Here is a 19,668-nt window from a genome sequence, read left to right on the forward strand (position 1 = left end):
AGGAGACAAGCGGGTAAAGGACAAAATCAGACTTTGTTTATTAAAAAAATACTTTACAGGAAAAAACCTCTATGCATTCCGTTGAACTATTTTACAAAGAAACGGCGGAGCAGGACGACACTCGGGTACGGGCGGCTACTGCCAGAAATGCCCTGCGGTACTCACAGAGAGGCCCGCGGCCGCCGGGCTGTAGGAAAGACCTCTCGGGAGCACTCGCTAACGTCAATAAATACCCTAAGGCCGCACAAAGCAAACAGGCTTCCAGGCAATGGTCCGCGTCCTCTGGAGGCGGAGACCGTCGATAAATTAAAACCACAGAAACGAAACATAAAAATCGTAGCTGCCCATCAAAATCAAATTAAAACCACACAAAAGAAAACAAACAACCAGCAACACAGAAGTCTCTTTACACGTTGTACAAAGAAAGCAAAGGCGTTTGTGTGTTCCTCCGAGCCCCACGGACGCCTCCTCACCCCCGTGCTGTGGCCCATGGGTGCTGTGCTATGGGGGGGTCACACCAGTGGGGTTTGGGGAGCAGAACTAAGCCGTTCCCCTCCTCTTGCACCCCTTGAGCTGGTCCCAAGCTGCCAACGCTTTGCACTCCATGGAAACCACGATTCCAGGGTTTATTACTTGGTTGGTTGAGACCTGACAAGAGGAGGCAGGGCCAGATGAAGGGCTGATGCCCTTGGGAAGCTCCATCAATCTGCCTTGTCCAGGGGAACTAAAGCATAACAGCAGGGAAAGGGAAGAGCACAGCAGAGAGCCCTTTTCTGTATGGCAACATCTACACCTGTGGCAAATGGTGATTGGAAATCCCCTGAGAACACTGCACCGAGTGTCCCACCTCCTGGAAGAGCATGTGTCAAGGATCTGCTCAAACTGACTCGTGGCGTGGCTAAAGGAGAGAGGAAAGGGAAGCTAACAGGTATCTCATCTTTAAACTGCATTTTGTTAGCCCCCTTCTAGCCCTGCTGAGCCACTCACCCTTATCCCAAGGGACGGTGTTCACCAACAGCCCTTTACCTCACAGCCTAAGCCTGAGTTCCCACATCCAAGCCAATGGATCTCTACACAGGGCACTTGGTCACCCAGCAGTTGTCTCCAGCGTAAAGCAGGAGGGTTTCCCACTCCCCAGCCTCACACACACATCCCGGGGCAAAGAGTCGTAACTGGAGAACTGAGGATTTACAGGATCCATGTTCACAAACTGGTCTGCATCTGCCTGGGCAGGACAAAGAACAAGCCATGACATTTGCCAGAGTTTGATTATCTCATTACACAGGCTGTTGTATGACATCTTAGAGAACAGACAGCTTTTTAACACCAGAGAGATCAGAAAGAGTTACCTGGACCTATCCAGAGATTTGTTCTGCTCAGCAAACACTAAGTGGCCTGAACTGATTACTTCATTTCTAAAAAGCTTATGAAAATCAGTATAGCACAGGTCTTGTTCTGGAAAGCATGTGCATCTTTCACAGAGGCATTGTTCTAATTCTGCTCTGTTGCTCTGTGCAGTTGAAGTCACCTTGAAACAACAGCCATCTAGCTGTAGTAACCAGCTTCCCAAGCAACCCCGCTCATACTTTACATCCAGAACTGAGGTGGAGTTTGAAATGTCATCTTGGTTAAAGTGTACCAAAGCTGATAATGTAGTTCAGTAATAGATTCTTATCAAGTTTCCTCCTCTCTTAAACATGCTAGAACAGCATCAGCAACAGTCAAGACATTTGAAGATATATTTCTGTATTTAAATCTGACATTAGATATTAAGTTAGTAAGTAAATGGAACCGAAAGAGAGCACGATGCTATCAGTCATGTCCCTCCATCCAAAGAGGTAAGTCAGAGCAGTTTCTTTTATTTCAGGCTGTAGTCACAGATTTCACTAAGCCTACAGGTTTGAAAGAGACATGAGCCACTCTGGTCTTCTTCCTTCATCCATTGGGAAACATGCTGTAAGAATTTACAGAGAACTTCCACATCAATTCCCTCTCCATCCTGTTTCAACTCTCACTATAAGACAGACAAGTAGGTGTATGGGGGCTCTTAATCTGTTTATTCTTCCTTTAAAGTGATGTTTGCAGACTCGCTGTGGGATCTGCAGATGTGTCGGTTCCTGAGTGGTTGTAATGCAGTGCTGGCTGTCAACAGACAGCCTCCGAGTTGATGCACCTCTACTGACATGACCAAAGAACAGCACATGTGAGAAGTGAAATGGGCACTTGGAAGACTAGCAGACTTCATAAAAAGGAAAGAACACCCTTGGATAATGCGATCTTTGAATGTGGAGGATGAACTGAAACCGCTATTGCCTGTGAGGAATTTTACTTTGCACAACCCTTAAAGCTATGAAATTCCTCTCAACATAAAAAGTGGAAAAAACCCACCAGAGAACAGACGGCTCATTTATGAACCAGTCTGGGTCATCTAGAATTTCTGCTAAGATTAAATTACACCCCTGCATGAATCACATTACTTTTTATCATAAAAGCTCTCCATTCTAACACCTTATTTACACAGATTACTAAACAAGTCACTACCACTTCAATCTGTAAATTAGTTTTAAATTGAAATATTTCCTAGTCCTCATTTTGTACCGAAGACAATACATACATACACATAAGGAGTAATACAGGTTCTAACTAATCACTGCAGTATCTTCTGATTATTTTTCTATCAGTTTAAAATAGTGACCTCTACACTGAGGTGCTAATATGTATATAAAAGCCTACACAAACAATATTGCACAAAGTAAGATTTATAATAGAGTAACATATTTTAGAGACCCTTATAAAGAGAAGAGTAATAATTGATATTAAAAAGATGCATCCAGAACTAACACAGCATCTTTGCTTTTGTCTAGTCTAACATAGTGTTTCAAATCTTTCCTACCCCAGTGAGGATCAGAACAAATAAAGTTATCTGGAGACAGCTTAAGCTGCACCAAAACCCAGCTTGTACTCTAAATGTGGGGAGGGAGAAGGGAGGGAAGAAAGGGACAGGACTTTTCCTTCTGATGACTGGAAAGGGTGGTAGTAAATGGAGTGAGTGAAAGTCAAGTACAGATTACACGGTAACATCCAGAAATATTGAAAGATCAGTTAAAAACCATTGCTAGCTGACACGCTACACATTTAGCATGTGCCACTGATTTTTCCACAGTACCTGGGCACCCAGAAGCTACTCATGGAAAAAGCAGTTCAATGCCACAAGACTTTTTATTGTGAAAGAGTAATACAGAACTTCCTGGCATATGGACAGCTGCACTGTGTAAGTCAGTTACCAACTCAACGCTATTAAGTGCATCAGTACAAGGGAAAGTGTGGTTTCATTGGACACATTACGACCTGACCAAAACAAGCTGCCAAGTTGGTTAGTATTTTAAAGCCTTAAAGTGCTCGAAGATAGCAGTTTCCTCCACAAGACTACCAATAAGTTCTTTAATTTTGACACTAGTATTAATCATGTTCAGGGAAGATGGATTTTGGAAGCAAAACCCTCACACCAAACAACATAAGCAGTGCTATGAGAAGTGTTAGGTCAGTAAGTCATTGCATTTCAACAGGATCAGACACTTGCTTCAGTTAATTTTACTGTAAGAAATAAGAGATCAGTTTCTATAGCTTGTATATATAAACCCAACTTGTATATAAACCAACATGTCAAGAACAGATACCAAAAGTTTCACAAATCATCAAAAGTGCTGTGCTTTTTTTTTTTTTTTTTAACTTTTTCTTTTGTTGTTGGGGTTTTTTTTAAGCAATTAAAATTAAATGGGGAAAATCACTTTGCAAGTCTTCTACAAAAACCTCTCTTTCTGGTGAAGATCAGAGCTAAAGTAAAAGTAGGGAAATAACACTGACCAATGTAGTTTAATCGGTTTATGTTCCTGGAGGAATTTCATTCTGACTTTGAGAGGATATTAAATATCTCTTTACTTAAACAGAAAGAAGTGGTAGACCACTGTTACAGGTTGTACTAAGGGGTTAAAATACAACTTGAATTTTGCATAATCTGTGTAAAAAAGATATGCTTGACATTTTGGAATGTCACCTTTCTTTATAGAATTATAGGCAAGATTTCTCCAATAAAACATAAGCCAGTTATAAAACTATAACTTCACATCAAAATTTTAAAAAGTTGTTAAAAAATGTTTGCTTATATACATATCACACAGCAGAGCCTGCATGATCCTGCGGATTGTGGTGCTGATCAGACTCTATTTTAAAACCTGGAAGGGGCTGGGCCACCTGATCTGGTTGCACAAGTCCTGATATTGAAGAAAGAGAGGAGGAGAGCACCCCTGGTGTAAGCTGCATTTCTATACCTGGTTCTTCAGACTCTGTTTTTACACTCACACATTGGGGTTCACCTTCTGCCTCTGGGTTTCCAGGAACACTACTGTTCAAGCTTGAATTGCTTTCTGCGTTTGGAGAAGTCTCCTCCACAGGGTGATACTGTTTAAGTCTTATGTGCCAGGCTAAGCTGCAGACTGCAGACACCGTTTTGAACTGATGAATGACATTTCTAGGGATGAAGTAGATGTCATTGTCACACAACTGAATTCTAGCATAGCGAATGCCTTCCCGTCTCATTTGGTTTAGTTTGGCTTCATCCACCCATTGAACACACTGAGAGAAGGAAAATAGTAAAGTTAGTGGTATGCTCTGTTTAAACAATTCAGTATCCACCTACTTCCAACACACTTCCTGTCTAAACCAATGTTTAACAGGTAAAACTTCAAACTTGAATGAGAATTGAACTTTTAAAACATAATTTGTCTAATGTGTACATCGTAGGAGACGACAGTGATCAGTTGAGAACATTCTACAGTTACAGCTGAAAATACCAGGTTCAGCATGAGGCCTCCCTGTTTTGGCTGACAGGACTGAGTTTAGCTGCCTTCACATCCTAAACTTTACATCCTAAACCAACATCAGTATATTAGAAAAGGCAGAAACAGGCATACATGGCTTCTTAACTACTAGTTGTTTCTATAGCAGGTATCAGGACTCACAACTTGGTGAAAAGGAAAAGCAGCTGGCCTACATGATCACTGTACATCCCTTCCAACTGAACTATTCTGTTCTGAAACATGAGAAAGGACATCACCCAGGAGAGCTGTGAGTTGAGGGCCACCAAGGATACAACAGTCCTGGCTACACTGTGAACCTGAAAATTATCAGAAGCTACCACCAAAATGCTAAGAATGAGCCATCATTAGGGAAGATTCGATACCTGTGACACCGGAGGTTCATGCAGGTCCAGCTGAAGTCTCTGCACAACATCAGTGAAATCTTCAGCATGAAAACAAACCACATCTTTGGTTATACGAGGCTGGTCGCTCCTAAAGAAAGATGAGAAACCCAGGAATTTTTAAACAACTGGACTTAAGAGAATTTCAACTCTTTCCAGCAGAAAGTCATTGAACCAACGACCTATTACAGTTTTACACTGTACACAAAGTCTCGTCACTTCTCAATACATGTTACTTTGAAACAGAGATGTCGGGGGGTTTTTTTCCTTCATTTTACTTGATACATGCACAACAGAAGTGATGTTTTCATGGACAAATAATACACTAAAACATCTGAGAACCAGGTTGAACCTGCCAGCATCAAAATTTTCTGGTTTGCCTCAATTCTTCCATTAGCCAGAATCATTCTGTATAAAAGGAAAACAAAAAGTACCCAAGTAATTCTGATGCCAAAGCAATGAGGAGCTAGGTGTTATTCAAGAGCTTTGAATAAGAATATAAGAAGTTCAGACACTTTTATCAAAATCTAATGATATTGCTAATGCTGCTATTCAATTTCTACTGGAATTGCTAGGAAAAAAAACATGATGCAAGTCTAGTTTCTGTGCAAGGTGAACAGGAATGTCCTGGGTACACCAAAGAAGAATACACTGTAGCTCTGAAATGAGTTACATTGAGGTCTTCTATTGCTATTAAGGAAGTTAGCATTAATATACCTACTCAGGAAAAGAACAATCGATGGTCCAGAAATGGTGTATTAAGGCTTATTTCATATATCACTAAAATTTTCTGCAAACTGCTGTTACAACCTTTCTACTGTCTCAAGAAGGAAAAAATAACAGGTATATAGCTTGTGAGTTTCAAGCTTTAGACAGCACATCCCTTTCCAAGGTCTAAGCCATTTCATTGATTAGGCTTGTTTTTCAAGGAATTGTCTTTTTTTAAGAGACAAAACCACTTTAGAATCACCTCCTCCTACGAAAACAGTTGCATTTCAGTGGCACTCACCATTCCCCAAACTGTACAGCCTTCAGAACACCAACAGCAGCTGTACTCTGCCAGTCAAACCCTTGGCCCACATGGTCAGCATGAGCTCTTGTTCTGTCTTCAAACAGAACCTCCCGGGGCTCACTGGTCCGAGGTAGGTACTGGAGATTCTTTATTTCATTCATTGACCTACAACATGAGAAAAAGACATACTAAAAATGTTTCGGGCTACTCAAAAATAAGTATTTGTATTAAAATAATCTTAAAAGTCTTGTGTGCTGCAGGCTTCAAAAATCAAAGATCACTTCCCTCCTTCAAGGTGCTCGTTCAACAAAAGACTGGAACAAATACAGCAAAGTACAGTTCAGGTTATGAAATCAAACTTCCAATAGATACTGAAGTTCAGTTATTTGGGAGTATGTCCTAAAATTCTGCTTGAAATTACAATTAAAACATGCTTCCAATTCTTTATCTCCTAAAGTTTGTTCTACAGCACATTCTTTGAGAAAGACACCAAGTACATACGTATCCCACAACATTTTCTGAGGAGCCAGACAGTATTTCAAGTGCTTTAATACTAACATTATACTGCAACATGAGCAGTATAAGGATCTCTACTCTTTTAGAGCATTTCATCTCTCCTCACCACTAAATAAGTTCTTTCCACAGAAGTGAGATGAATAAAAGAAGTTTCCTGAAGGAAAATAAAAAGGGGTTTCATCTTAAGAAAGCACTGATCTAGGATGTAGTGGTGAAATAAAATAACCATCACAAGTAACATGTTTGTCTTATCCACTGAGCCAGTTTGAAACAGAAATGAAACTCAAACCTGTGAATTAACCTTCTGAAGAACTAGCTACACATAAAGCATTTAGGTTTTATTCTCAAATCGAACACAGACATAACTGCAATGTTTTGCCTTTAACATGGAAAGGAAAAAAAACATTACCGGCGCCGTTTGAATGGTGATTTTGGCATATCAGCTGTTGGGATCATCTGCTCCCCTGGTCTCACCCACATTATGGGGCCATCATCACTTTGTGACCTGCACTGAAGTCTGAGACTAGAAAGAGTCCCCCAGGGCAAAGTCATCTAAAAGAAAACAAAAACAAAACAACCCACAAAACACACATAACACAAAACACTGGGTGAGATAGAAAAATTAAATGACGTCTTTGGTAAAACTGGTTCAACTTTGCTGTCAAAAGAATTGCACAGAAACTAAAAATATATTCAAGACATTCCAATATATTCCAAGCTGACTTTATCAGACTTAGTTTTTAGGGAAGCAGATGATTATGCAGTGCCTCTATATGATAAACTATTTAATTTTTTAATTATTCTCAAAACTGTTGCTACCTAATGCAGTATCTTTCATTTGGACACAGGAAAGAACATACCTTAGTAGCCCAAACAATAAGCACATCACTAGAGAAAATACTTTATGGTTTCTAATTACTTTGAAATAGATAAAACTCAGTCACTGCTTAAGAATCCATAGAGTTCTAAACAAGACACCACAAGTTATTGCTTACTCTGAGAAATGGAGATTCTTCTAACATATCCAGGAATTCTGGGAAGTAGTCTCCAACTTCTTCATCCACAGCTCCAACAAGACTGATCTGCCGCATTGGTCCTGCTCGGTAGGTTCCACAGCAGTATGTTCGATTGACCTGAGTGCCCAGAAAGGAAAAGACAATACCAGCACAGCTTTAGCTCTGTTACAAGAGATTAAAATTGATTAATATAATATAGTAGGCCACAGCTCAGATGAATCTTGGGCTCATCTACATCTATTCCATTAGAGATGCTTTTGGGAATAGGCACAGAGCCTGTTTAGAACAGATGCCCATAGGGTATCCCAAGAGAAAGAACTCCTGTCTAAATTACTGACAGGAAATACTTCTAAAGTTTGAATAATAGTGTGTTAGTATTTGACTAATTCAGGAACAATTCAGCCCTTCCAAGCTGACTTCAGAAAACCTCCTACACACAGTTTCATTGTGACTCAGTCTTTCAAGCAAGCTTCAAGTCTCCACTAATTGGTGCAGCTGACTGTTGCTTCGACATTTCAAACTGTGTGCTACTGAAATACGTGCATTCTTCACTTCAGCCACATCCTAGAGGTCTTTCCCCTGTGACTGCAGTGAAAAAACTCTGTGTCCATCAAGCAATGGCTCTAGTGATATTGTTCTAGTGTATACACAAAATTGGTCCAAAAATAGAGGAAATGAGAAGTCTAGGTAGAAATCCAGTGGTCATACACAAGTTGACTACTACCATTTGCAGTATGCCCTGCTGTCACTCCTGTGGCCAGAAACACTGTGACCTCACTCACAGCTTTTTGACATGCTCTGTAGCACAAACTGTCCCACTTTCCCAGGTCACCTGGAAACTTTTCTTGCCCATTTCCTATTCCCAGAAGAGAACCACTGCCACCACTCCAGTGTTCTCTAGTCCCCTCCTGTGGACCGCAGCTATAACACACCATACAGCCAGAGCAGGTTGTGTGCAGATGCAGCAGCTATTCAATCCTAAAAAGATCAGAAATCCTGCTGTAATTAGTCTGGTTTGTACACTCAGTTGTATTTAAGCTCCAACCTTCCATCACTCTTCAACAGCCTCTACATTCATCAAGTGGTTCCAGTGGTAAAAAGCTATGGCACATCTCCATGACTGAAGTGGTGGGGCAGGCACAAAGAACTTCACTGGTAAATTTGCAATTTTATAATCACATTCAGAAGTGTGATACCTTTTGTAACATATATATAGATATATTTAAGAAGCAGCTTAGTTTTAAGGTTTTTAGTTTTAAGTCCTGCAATTTAGCTAACAAACCAGATGCAGTTGAACTATTCCATGAAGCTGTTAAAGGTAAATTAGGAGAGACTAATAAGGCAAGAGTTACAGTTACTGCTGTAGCACTTTCCTCTAGCAGCAACCGTAGACATTTAGCTGCTTAATTACAGGAGTTCAGCTCACTCCTATTTCCAGAGTTCTCCTATCTTTAGCTTTGTATATACGAAATTGGCAGTTCTGCACTGACTGCACACACGTTTTAATTAAAAGCTAAGAAGGAGCCAAAGATGACTTCACATACAGTTTTATTCCTCAGCTGTAAGCCAACTACTGCACTGCATCACCTCTGCCTTCACGTGCTGAAGTTTACATCCCAAGTCACTCTCAGAACTGCATTGGGCAGCTCAAGCACTCTACAAGTCCATCACGACCAGCAGCAGGATGAGCACATACAGACTTTCTGGGTTTGACCATACAGATTTATGAGCCAAGCACTACCTTGAGAGGCTGTTAATTCTTTTGGGCTGTTGCCCTAGGAGAAAGTCTGCAAATCCTATTAGAACACTACTGGTGAAGGGTCATATCTAACATCAGTAGAGTGGAATGATTTTTACTGTGAGAGTGGTGAGGCACTCGCAAAGGATGACCAAAGTGGTAAATGTTCCATTCCTGGCAGTGTTCAAGGCCAGGCTCGATAGGGCCTTGGGCAATGCAGCAGGGGGTTGGAACTGGATGATCTTAAAGTCATTTCCAACCCAAACTATTCTGTGATTCTACCAGCTAGCCAGAATGCAATCCAGAACACTGGAAAACTGCATTTATTTGGAAGTTAATGGAAAACTACAGCAGTAATCTATGCACCCTATGGGAGTACTAAGGCCTGAAAGGCTCTGGTCCTTAAGCCAGTTTAGTTTAACTACCTGGTACTATTAAAGTAAGTGGAGATAGACTACTTCCAGATGAGATTTGTTTCACTGAAGCCACCTGTTGAGAGGCACTAGTATTTCACAAGTGTCTGTCACAAGTTAAATGTATTATAATACCATGCACAAGTTCTCCTTGTAATTTTTTGCACAGGAAATAAAAACTAGAAGCTTTAGCATTATTTTAATGCACTGGAATGCAATATAAAAATAACATTCAAGAGCTGTACAAAGAGACACAAGAAGTACTTTAAGGAAAACCTGGATTTCAGTGTTTTTCTAGTTTCTATTAGAACTTAGACATGTGCACTACACTTGAGAATTAAAACCAGGATATATTTACACTGAAACCACACATCAACTCACAGCAATCCCCAGCAGGCTGCAGTATTCATCTCAAGCACCTCGATCACAGGGAAAGTAGTCTACTAGATTAGATGCTGTAAAAATATTCCTTCACATGTAGTTTCTATCTCATCCTTGACTCCTCCAGCACAGCACAAATGCTAATACCATTTGTTAGGTTAGTGGTCTCAGGAATAAGGAGTATTTCAAGACCTTGTGTGTAATAACAAGCATTTTCATGCCAAGAACATGCATCTACTCATGGGACACTAAACCACCCAGGCATAAAGGAAGAACAAGTAACCTCCTTGTTGCACCTTCTTACAAGGTACTTTGACATGTCATTTGCAAAGTGCTCCAACAGCTATACTCATTTCACAGCCATCTTCATGCACCCCTGTTTTCAGGGAAGACAGATGACTCTATGGGGAACCTGAAGTCATTTTGTTCTATCCACTAGGATGTTTCTTAAAAGTTTCTTTTGGCTTTTTTTTTTCCATTTTTCTTTTTATCATTTGTTTGGTTTGGGGGGGGCTTTTTCTTTTTTTTTTGGGGGGGGGGTGTTTAAGTCCAGCTCCTAAGAACTGGAATGACCCAGCTCCTACAGCTGTCAGAAGTTGGTAACTTATTACCACAACACCTTCATTGCTCTCATCTGTTCACTATGCTGCTTAAAAAACATCAGTGGATCACATGAGTACTAACTGCCACTATCTACAGATCAGATCAATACAGATCTTCCCTGTTGTAAAAGGCCCATCAGGATGGTGAGACCACTCAGGTGTCCTGAGCCCTTTCAAAATGCCAGACAGCTGTCACTACACCCTGTGTGCCCCCCACTCCATACAGGGCCACACTAAAAGTTACAGGCAGATTTTAAATTTGTTCTTCAGTGTTCATGGAGACATTTTATAGCAGCTGAATGATGTACCTATCAGTGTTTCCACACACAAGAGTGAGAACAGAAGCAGACAGCATCAGTGACTCCCATAGAAGTCACAGAGCTGGTATTTGCACATTACTGAGATAATTCAGACCCTGCCTCATGAAGGGGCAAACAAGCAGTACCCTTGTACTGGATTACTTTCCTTACCTCTGTAGGGAAAGAAGACGCACAGAAAAGGCATAAGCTTGAGACAAATGAGGTTAAGTTTCAGAAGTTGCTCTCTAGTTTCAAGAAAAGCATGAATTAGTTGACAGTGACAATATTTTAGTATGTCAAGTTAGTTACAAAACCAACCACGCAAACACTTTGCTAGAAGGAAGAAAGCCAGAACACAAGGCATTTTACTATTTACAACAGAAGGGAAAGAGGACAGTGTGACATGCCATTACAGCAAAGGTTATGTTTGACTAAAACATGTCAAATATTTCATTGGGCAGTATTATGTGGCTTAAGTATAAACTAAGTGAAGTTTGCTGTGCAGAGGCACAATTTCTCCATTTCATAGTTTGATAGCTTCTGCTAAAGAAACTGTCCTTCCAGAATAAGGGATCTTCTTCCAGGAGTAAGAAAAGTTAAGATGGGGCACAAAACCAAACTGTGATATTGTTCATTAACCAAAGCTGCAAGGAATATTGTGAATTTTTCAAACACTGTGATACAACAGTAGGAAAGCTTACTCTATTATCACCCATTACCTCCTTCTCCCACTTCCTTCCCAGAAGGGACAGCTTATGTAAAACCTATTTCCCCCAACTCTTTCCTGGCCTCTTCCCAGAACCCCCCTCCCCTTTGTGACAGTTTAACTGCTCTTTGGACCATACAGAGACCTGATCAAATCCTTTTTGGGGTGGGGGGAATAAAAGGGAAAAGCAGAAGTGGTTTTTCAAGTCTAACTATATTGCTATTCACTGAGTAGACCTAAAAGCAGTTGTTCTTAAAGAGCTGATAAGGAAATAAATATTCATTCCAGTCGCACTGCTAGGAACTTTCAAACTGTAGTATGCTATTGAGTGAGGAAAGCTTACAAGTTACTGTTCAGTGATTTGAGTCTTGAAGGATCCTAGTGCAACTGAATAGCTTCAAACTACATCTCAGCTTTAGCACTGAAGCATTAGAACAAATGAGGCCGAACCAATGCAAGAAAGAAAACCCAGAAAGCACTGAAGCTCAATTATTTTAATATACAGAAACCACAGTTACCCTACAAACATTAGAGTGCTTTTTAATAAACATTCAGTTTATATTGTCCTCACTGTCCAGAGAACAAATGAATTCACCTTGCAAGAGAGTTAATTATCACTATTTTTATTCAATCTTCCAGATTAAAGTCCTTATTTTGAACTGGAGTCACTTCCTACTCCAATTCAGTTTGTCTGAAAAGGTGTACAACCAGCTAAATGTTGTACAAGCCAAAGGCCACATTAACCTTTACTCCATTTGCAGTTTACAGATCCAATTTTAATTTCTTGATACCAAGTCTCCAGGACTAAAGACTACCCAACGCCCAGAATCCCTACAGTATGGCTCAGTATAGCAAACAAGTCCATGCATATAGAAGGCTCAACCCAAAATGGAGGTGACTTAAAAAACAAGTATCTTCAACTAAAAATAGTATCATAACTACAGCGTACAATACTGTAACATGCTTAATCTTCAGAAAAATAACTATACAGTGCTTCTGTATCATACAATTCTCATACAGGAAAGTCCTAAAGTGAAGCTTAGCCAATCTGATGATTCCTCAACAGCACTGCCAAGGAACAGCAACGAACCAGACAGACTTAAGCAAGGTATTTTAGCCTTCCCTATTAAGCTAGCTTCCAAAACTTGAGTTTTGGCAGTATGCAGAAACATGATTGAATCCACTACCAATTTAAATGCATCTTTAAACTAAGATACTTTACTATCATCTACATTGCCTGAAGAGTCCCGCTTCAGCTGTCTTAGGAGTCATAATTCTACTTCTGTTTGCTCAGTGTGTGAACTTCACTAACATACAGAAAGGATTAACAAGGTCACGCTGAAGCTGTCTTCAGAGAGGCATTTTAGACCAAGTGAACCTCATGTCATGACTAATCTTAATCAAGTTTAGACAGTACTTAAAATAGAATTAACTGAAATACCAACACAGACTATAACCCAGTGAAGCCATACACTCATCACATGTATTTATAGTATAAGCTATTCATGCTCACAAGACATTAACCAGAAAAAGTATAATTGTTAAATATCCAGTTGACACCATTTAGCCATTTTAGGGGATCACCACATGTACTCAAATTAGAATGTAATCATGATTCCAAAGAACAGAGAAATCTTTTAATATAGAGGACTCTTAAAACCTAAACTGTAGACAAGTTTCACATCTGCAGAGCACAGGTGGGTACTGCACAGAAGTGCAGCAGCCTGAATGCTCAGACTGGTTTTGGAGTACTAAGCACTCTGATGCAGCTCTGTCAATGCAAAGAATTAGTTAAACCAAGAAACAGAAGCTGGTTTAAAATCAATGCTGCAGCAGCTATTCATTGTCAAATTCATAAGCCAAGTGTCAGAATTACTGATCCAATAGTATCTATGATTCAAAGACTCCCTAAGTGACCACACAGGAACCTTCTGTAAAGCAGTGTTTTTCCAATGCAAACCTTCCTGATAAGCATTTGATAAACTCTGGAAAGATCCACCCGCAAACATTAGGATTTCAAAATCTGTTCCTAAGAAGATCTGTTACAACAGCACTGAAGTGCACTCTGCAACAGAGTTTCAGGTTTTTCCTTCCAACAGGTGAACCAGTAAAGGTAACTAAGGTCTTGAATCAAGACTTTAAAAAGTAATCAGTAGTTTGAATCTGTTCTCAGACTACACTAAGCAGGGAGAAGTTTTATTCCACCTGAAAGTCATTTATCTAATCTGTAACACTGCTGTATGTCCATAGATACTTTAAAGCTTGATCACAGGAGTCAAATGCAACAGATTTTCATATGGGAATCTTGAAATTAACATAGTTATTACTGTTGCATCCATTTAAGCTACATGGAAATACAGTTTGAGAATTTAAGATACCTGAAGTGCAAATCAAGGTAGTATATAAAATGAAAGCCTTTTTTTGAAGGCAGTTAAAAAGATAGTCTAACCAACACTCTGAAGCTGGAAAGTTTAAGAATCCAGCAACAGCTACTGATAGAATTAAGATATTAAAACACCCTTATTTGTTGTGAATGATACACTAAAACCTGAAAAGTAATGTCATTGCAAAAAAACCCACCCAGATTACTGAACATAAAAAGCAATATTAGTATTTGCAATCTATACAACTCTTAATACAGACTTGGCTACTGTTTTGGACCATGTCAGCGTCCTCCCAAGTACAGAAGATCAGCTGAAAGCCTGCAAGAAGATCAGTGCAGATCTCTCACATTTACCAGTGTCTGAAGTGTGATCCGTAGTCTCAACATCATCTTTTTTTCATCTGCTTGGAAGAAGTATTATGCCTCACCTATTTTAGGCCATCCCTGCTGATTACAGAATAATCAGATCTAGGTGTCCTGCAACTTCTATGCTTTTAAATAGTTCTTACCTGAGAGTGAAAATTTGAAATTGTTGTTGTTTCAATGTCCTTCTTGCCCAGAATTTCCATTTTCACTGGAGTGTTAGGAAAGTTAAAAGCAAAGTAATCCAGGAAGTCTGGTAAATAAGCAGCTGCTCCATGTACTATGGCTAAAGCATAGTAAGCTGCATTTTTATCGTTCTCACTGAATGACAATGCAAGAAACTCTTCGGCAAATCTCTCCATCTCCACTGGAGACAAAAATGAGAGTTCATCCATGTAAGCATGAAGGACCAGAGCACCACCATTGGACTGATGTTCTTCATGAATGAAATTACTAAATTTAGTGCCAGTTTTCAAGAAGCTGCTGCGAACAGAATGCTCCTGGTGTGTCACAAATGGTGTTTGTACTCCCTGGGGTATTCGATATTCCTGCATACCCAAATTCAGTCTGCAGAGCTGCTCATCCTTCAGGTACCTGAAGGATTCCTTGTTCATTTCCAAGTTATCACACTGTCCTTGAGAAAGAGTCTCCTTGTCAATGCGAGTGAGTCCAGCACACACTGTTTGCACTTCTTTGTTGTACATCTTCAGGCGTTTCCCCCTCATATCTTCCCGATGTTTCTTTTTCTTTTTTTTCTTTATCTTCTTCATAATAAGACTGTCAGCTCGCTGGGTTTTGCCATTTTCATCTGGAGTTTCTGGCAGCGACAATAAAGGGAAGATTAGAGTTCTGCAGTTGCAGCATGTTCACCCCTAAAGAATTAAACCCTCCCATTTGCTAAAGCTCTCTATTCCCAGGAAGTAATACCTTAACTTACAAGACTTTAATTATACAACAAAAATTGCTATACCTCTGGTTATTATGCAAGGAAGACTTTGAATTATGGAAATCTTCCAAAACTCAAGCTTAATACTTTAGAGATAGTTCATATTTTAATAGAAGTATTAGAATACCTTTAAAAGGAATCCATATTCCCAAGCATCTGTAAGTACATTAATAACTCCTGACATTTAAGGCAGTGCCATGGAGGGGAAGAGGATAAACAAGTTAACAAGCAACATTTAAACATTAATACTTTCATCACAGAACACTTCCCTGATTTTGGATACACACTGTAGAAGCAAAACTGAGTACAAAGGAAGAGGCACAAATATTTAAAGCAGTCAGCTTTCTGGACAAGAAAAAAGCCCAACAATTAAAATAGCCTTACACCGCTGATCTTTTTTATTAAAGGATCCAAATCATTACATCCACATCTTCAGCTATCTTTTACTAGTCTTAACTACTCAGTTAAATCAGAGCTAGAAATTAAGAGGAGGTTGTTTGGTTTAGGTATTTGGTTGGTTGGTTTGGTTTTTTAAGGTTAATCAACCTCTGAAAGGCTAAAGGCTGAGAGATAAAAAGTAAAGTAGTTCTGTTTGGCAAAACATTAACTCCTCATCTTTTAGGAATAAAAACTAATTCAAATAGTATTTAGCAAATGAGAGTGGTAGTTAGAAATCTTGATGGTCCAGCTGTTAAACTCAATTGCCAAGACAAGTCTCTAATGAACAGTCTCTAATCTACCTGAACCAAAGAACTATTTCATACCACAATTCACACAAACCTCTAAGAGCCATGTTACCAGGAGAGCTGTGGGGATCCAAACAACTGCTGAAGGCAACATCAGACTGGAAGATGCAATGGCTAAAGTTTCAGTTTCCTGCAGCACAGGGCTCTGTGCTAACGAAATTTCCTTTCTCTGTCTGCAAAGCTATCAAATTTGTATTTCCTCTTTACTCTCCTGCAGTTCTTCAAGAAAAAAACATGTTACACTGATCTATGAGAAAGGGTGTAAGGACATACACATACAGCTTCAAGTTATTTAGTCTAACCAGTGTTTAACAATATCATTACTAGGCTGGTCTCAGAACTCTTTACTACAGGCCACTGACCTGCATAACAGCCTGGTGTAGTGAACAGAATTACTCATGAAGCAAAGAGAGAGTCGATTGCTTAATACTAACTTCATACGATTGTCTTAGGACCTGAAATACAAGTTCACACACTACTGCTATTAGCCTTTACAAACAGCAAATGCCCTTATTTTTATATTACAGCTAGGGAAACCAGGAAAAGAAAGGTGGTAGCACTTGTTTTGGTAGGTCAACTGAAACAGTTCTTTGAATAAGCTTTTCTGCAAGTCTCAGAAGTTGAGGCTGCATAAGCTTACTCAATCACTAAGCTCTCATGTATAGATACTGCTTTACTAACTGTAACAAACATACTAATTACACAGATCTTTGCTCTGTTGAAGCCAGAGATCCCGAGCTGAAACTAAACAAGAATTTCATGGCACCACTAAGCTGTTGAAAACACTTCTCTGTGGGTATTTCTAAATTAGTTTTTTTGTTGTTATGCGTCTTATTTTGAGTATTTCTAATTCTAGACATAGTTTAGAAAACCTCAGACATGCAGCAGTTTAAGTTCAGAGCACCTGCCTGTTTGAAGATACCCCCTAATAGCAGGCACATAACTAGCACTCTGCAGTTTGGAACTTCCAGTGAAGACTGGTCTCTTTTCAGGATAAAAGATATCCCAACTGTGCTGTATCCACAGAACACAGCAGAGTCCCACTACTGCAGTGAGACCAATCTCTGTATTAAGTGAAGCTAGACACTGACATTATGGCAATGCCTGACAGTCTTGAACTAAAGAGTTTTAATTATTCCTTTAAATAAATGGAATGCCTCCAGCACCTCAAACGTAAAGAAAGCTATAGAAAGGTCACCAAACTATGGGCATTGCAGCAGTGCCAATAACTCCACTAGTCTAAAACATCACATAACTGAACACACCAGTATCGCTATTAAGCGGCAAAACCACTGGAGATGATTGTTGTTGCTCATGGCCGAAGGCAAGTGTAGTACAGTCAAAGAAATAGACAATTAATTGGATTATACTTACAAATAACACCTGATAGCTAGGAAAACAAAGCCAGCCTCATCCCAAAACCCACTGCACACCTGCAGTAGAGGACAAGTAGTGCTGAGTGTCACGACTTCCAGTGCAAAGACACCTTTCCTTTGCTAACCTGGAATTCAGTCAGTAGTTTTAAGTGTTTAAGCGTTTATTAAAAGAAGGCCTCATTTGACTACTTGTTTAGAACTGACATAAAGTGACACTCCCAATCTACAGAGATATAGTACTTCTCTGTTATCAAGCTAAAGTTTGGAGTTACAGTCCAGTAGCTTTTATAGCCACTATTCAAACACAGTTGTGAAGAAGCACTAAACCAAGTGAAAAGTCTCTCCCCATAATAGCTTCGCCCTTTCTTACAACAGCACTATCTAGACTTTACACTACAAACCTAACTTTGTAAGCAGTGTATCTTCAACCCAATACCTTCACATATACTCTTGAAGCGTTATTCACATTAATACCTATTACAGCAACTTTTGCAATGGCTTTTTATTTATGTTGCTCTCCTCAAGCGGTTTTTGCTTTCACAAATAAGCAAGAAGAACAAAAATAATCATTCTATACCGTGAAAAAAAAAGGAAAAAAAAAAAATCCAGGCAAAACTTGGCCTCCATGAAAGCAATCTGAGGATATTTAAGTCAAGAAAAACACCACACAAATCACAGCACCTTCTCAGTTCTGGTGTAAGTTAACGCAGGCACCGCAGGAAGAAAGCTCTACTGTGGAAGTGCTCGCACTGTGAGCCGCGCAGAGGGCAGCCCGGGCCGGCAGCGCTGGAGCCCTGCTCAGCCCCTGCCACACGCTACCGGGCTCCGGGTCCCAACGGGACACAGCGACGCGCCCCGCTGCGACCAGGGACAGCGGCGGGGTCCGAAGCCTCGGTGCGCTCACCCGCCTCTGCCCACCGCCACCTGAACGCGCGCAGGGCGCCCGCCGAGAGCCGTTTTCTCTGCGGCTCCCACCCGGGCCGGTGAGGCCGAGCTGGAGCCGGCCCCACCGAGCCCGGCCGGCGGAGTGCGAGGCCGCCGCTGAGGGCTGCGACAGGCAAGCTCCGCCGGGTAAGATCAGATCCGCACGGGCCGAGCGAGCACCCGCGAGCGCCACCGGTCAGCCCCGAGCCCACAGCCGTTCCTCCGCCCGCTCACCTCGCTTGCTGGGCCGCCCGGCTGCCCCGTCCGCGGGGCTGCCCCGCCTCGCCTTCTGCGGCTGCCCGGCGGCCAAACGGCCGGGCTCGGGGCCGGCGGCAGGGCGATGCCGGTGGTGGTGGTGGTGGCGGCGTTCCTCCAGGGCGGCGGGCGGTGGCAGGCTGAGCGGAGAGAAGGTGAAGAGCCCGGCGGCGGGCAGGCCGGGCAGGGCGGCCGGGGGCAGCGGCTCCGCCGGGCCGGGCCCCGACAGCAGCGCTTGGTTCAGCCGGGCCCGTTTAGCGCCCGCCGCCTCACCAGAAGGACCCCGCCTCCGGCGCCCGCCGCCACGGGGCCGGCCGGGCCGGTCCCCTGAGGGGAGCTGGGGCGGCTCCTCCGCGGCTCGGGACACGGCGCGCACCGCAGCGACCTGCGCAGCCATTTCGCAGCCTCCCTCACACACATTTAAATGGGCCCGAGCCACAGCAGGCGCCTGCGCGCATGCGCCGCCACCGCCCCGCTCTCCTCCCGCCGGGAGCCACGGGAAGTGTAGTGCGCGCGAGGGCGCGTGCGCGGAGGGCGCCCGGTGGGGGGGGTGTGTGTGTGTGTGTGTAGCGCAGGCGCGGTTTGGTGTCATGGCGGCGGCCGCGGCGCCTGAGGTTGCCGGGTACCTCTGGACGGACCCGCCGGTACCGCAACAAATAAACGTTATTTTATGCTCGCATTAGCATAGAATCGCCTGGGCCGGAAAAGCCCTTTCAGCTCCTCCAGTCCAACCCT

At 41.7% G+C, this 19,668-nt stretch overlaps 1 protein-coding gene across 1 annotated transcript; it reads right to left on the reverse strand.

Annotated features, from left to right (window-relative positions):
• Positions 1-14: 14 nt before the first annotated feature.
• On the reverse strand, positions 15-19,370 carry RSBN1 (round spermatid basic protein 1). Its single transcript, XM_065698343.1, has 7 exons — positions 18,913-19,370; positions 14,833-15,503; positions 7,781-7,918; positions 7,195-7,337; positions 6,267-6,434; positions 5,240-5,348; positions 15-4,632 (listed from the first exon to the last, which is right to left on the reverse strand). The coding sequence occupies exons 1-7, from the start codon at positions 19,328-19,330 to the stop codon at positions 4,171-4,173; spliced, it is 2,109 nt and encodes a 702-aa protein (XP_065554415.1). The 5' UTR covers positions 19,331-19,370; the 3' UTR covers positions 15-4,170.
• Positions 19,371-19,668: the final 298 nt, after the last annotated feature.

This window comes from Lathamus discolor, chromosome 19, assembly GCF_037157495.1.
Source record: "Lathamus discolor isolate bLatDis1 chromosome 19, bLatDis1.hap1, whole genome shotgun sequence".
NCBI lineage: Eukaryota > Metazoa > Chordata > Aves > Psittaciformes > Psittacidae > Lathamus > Lathamus discolor.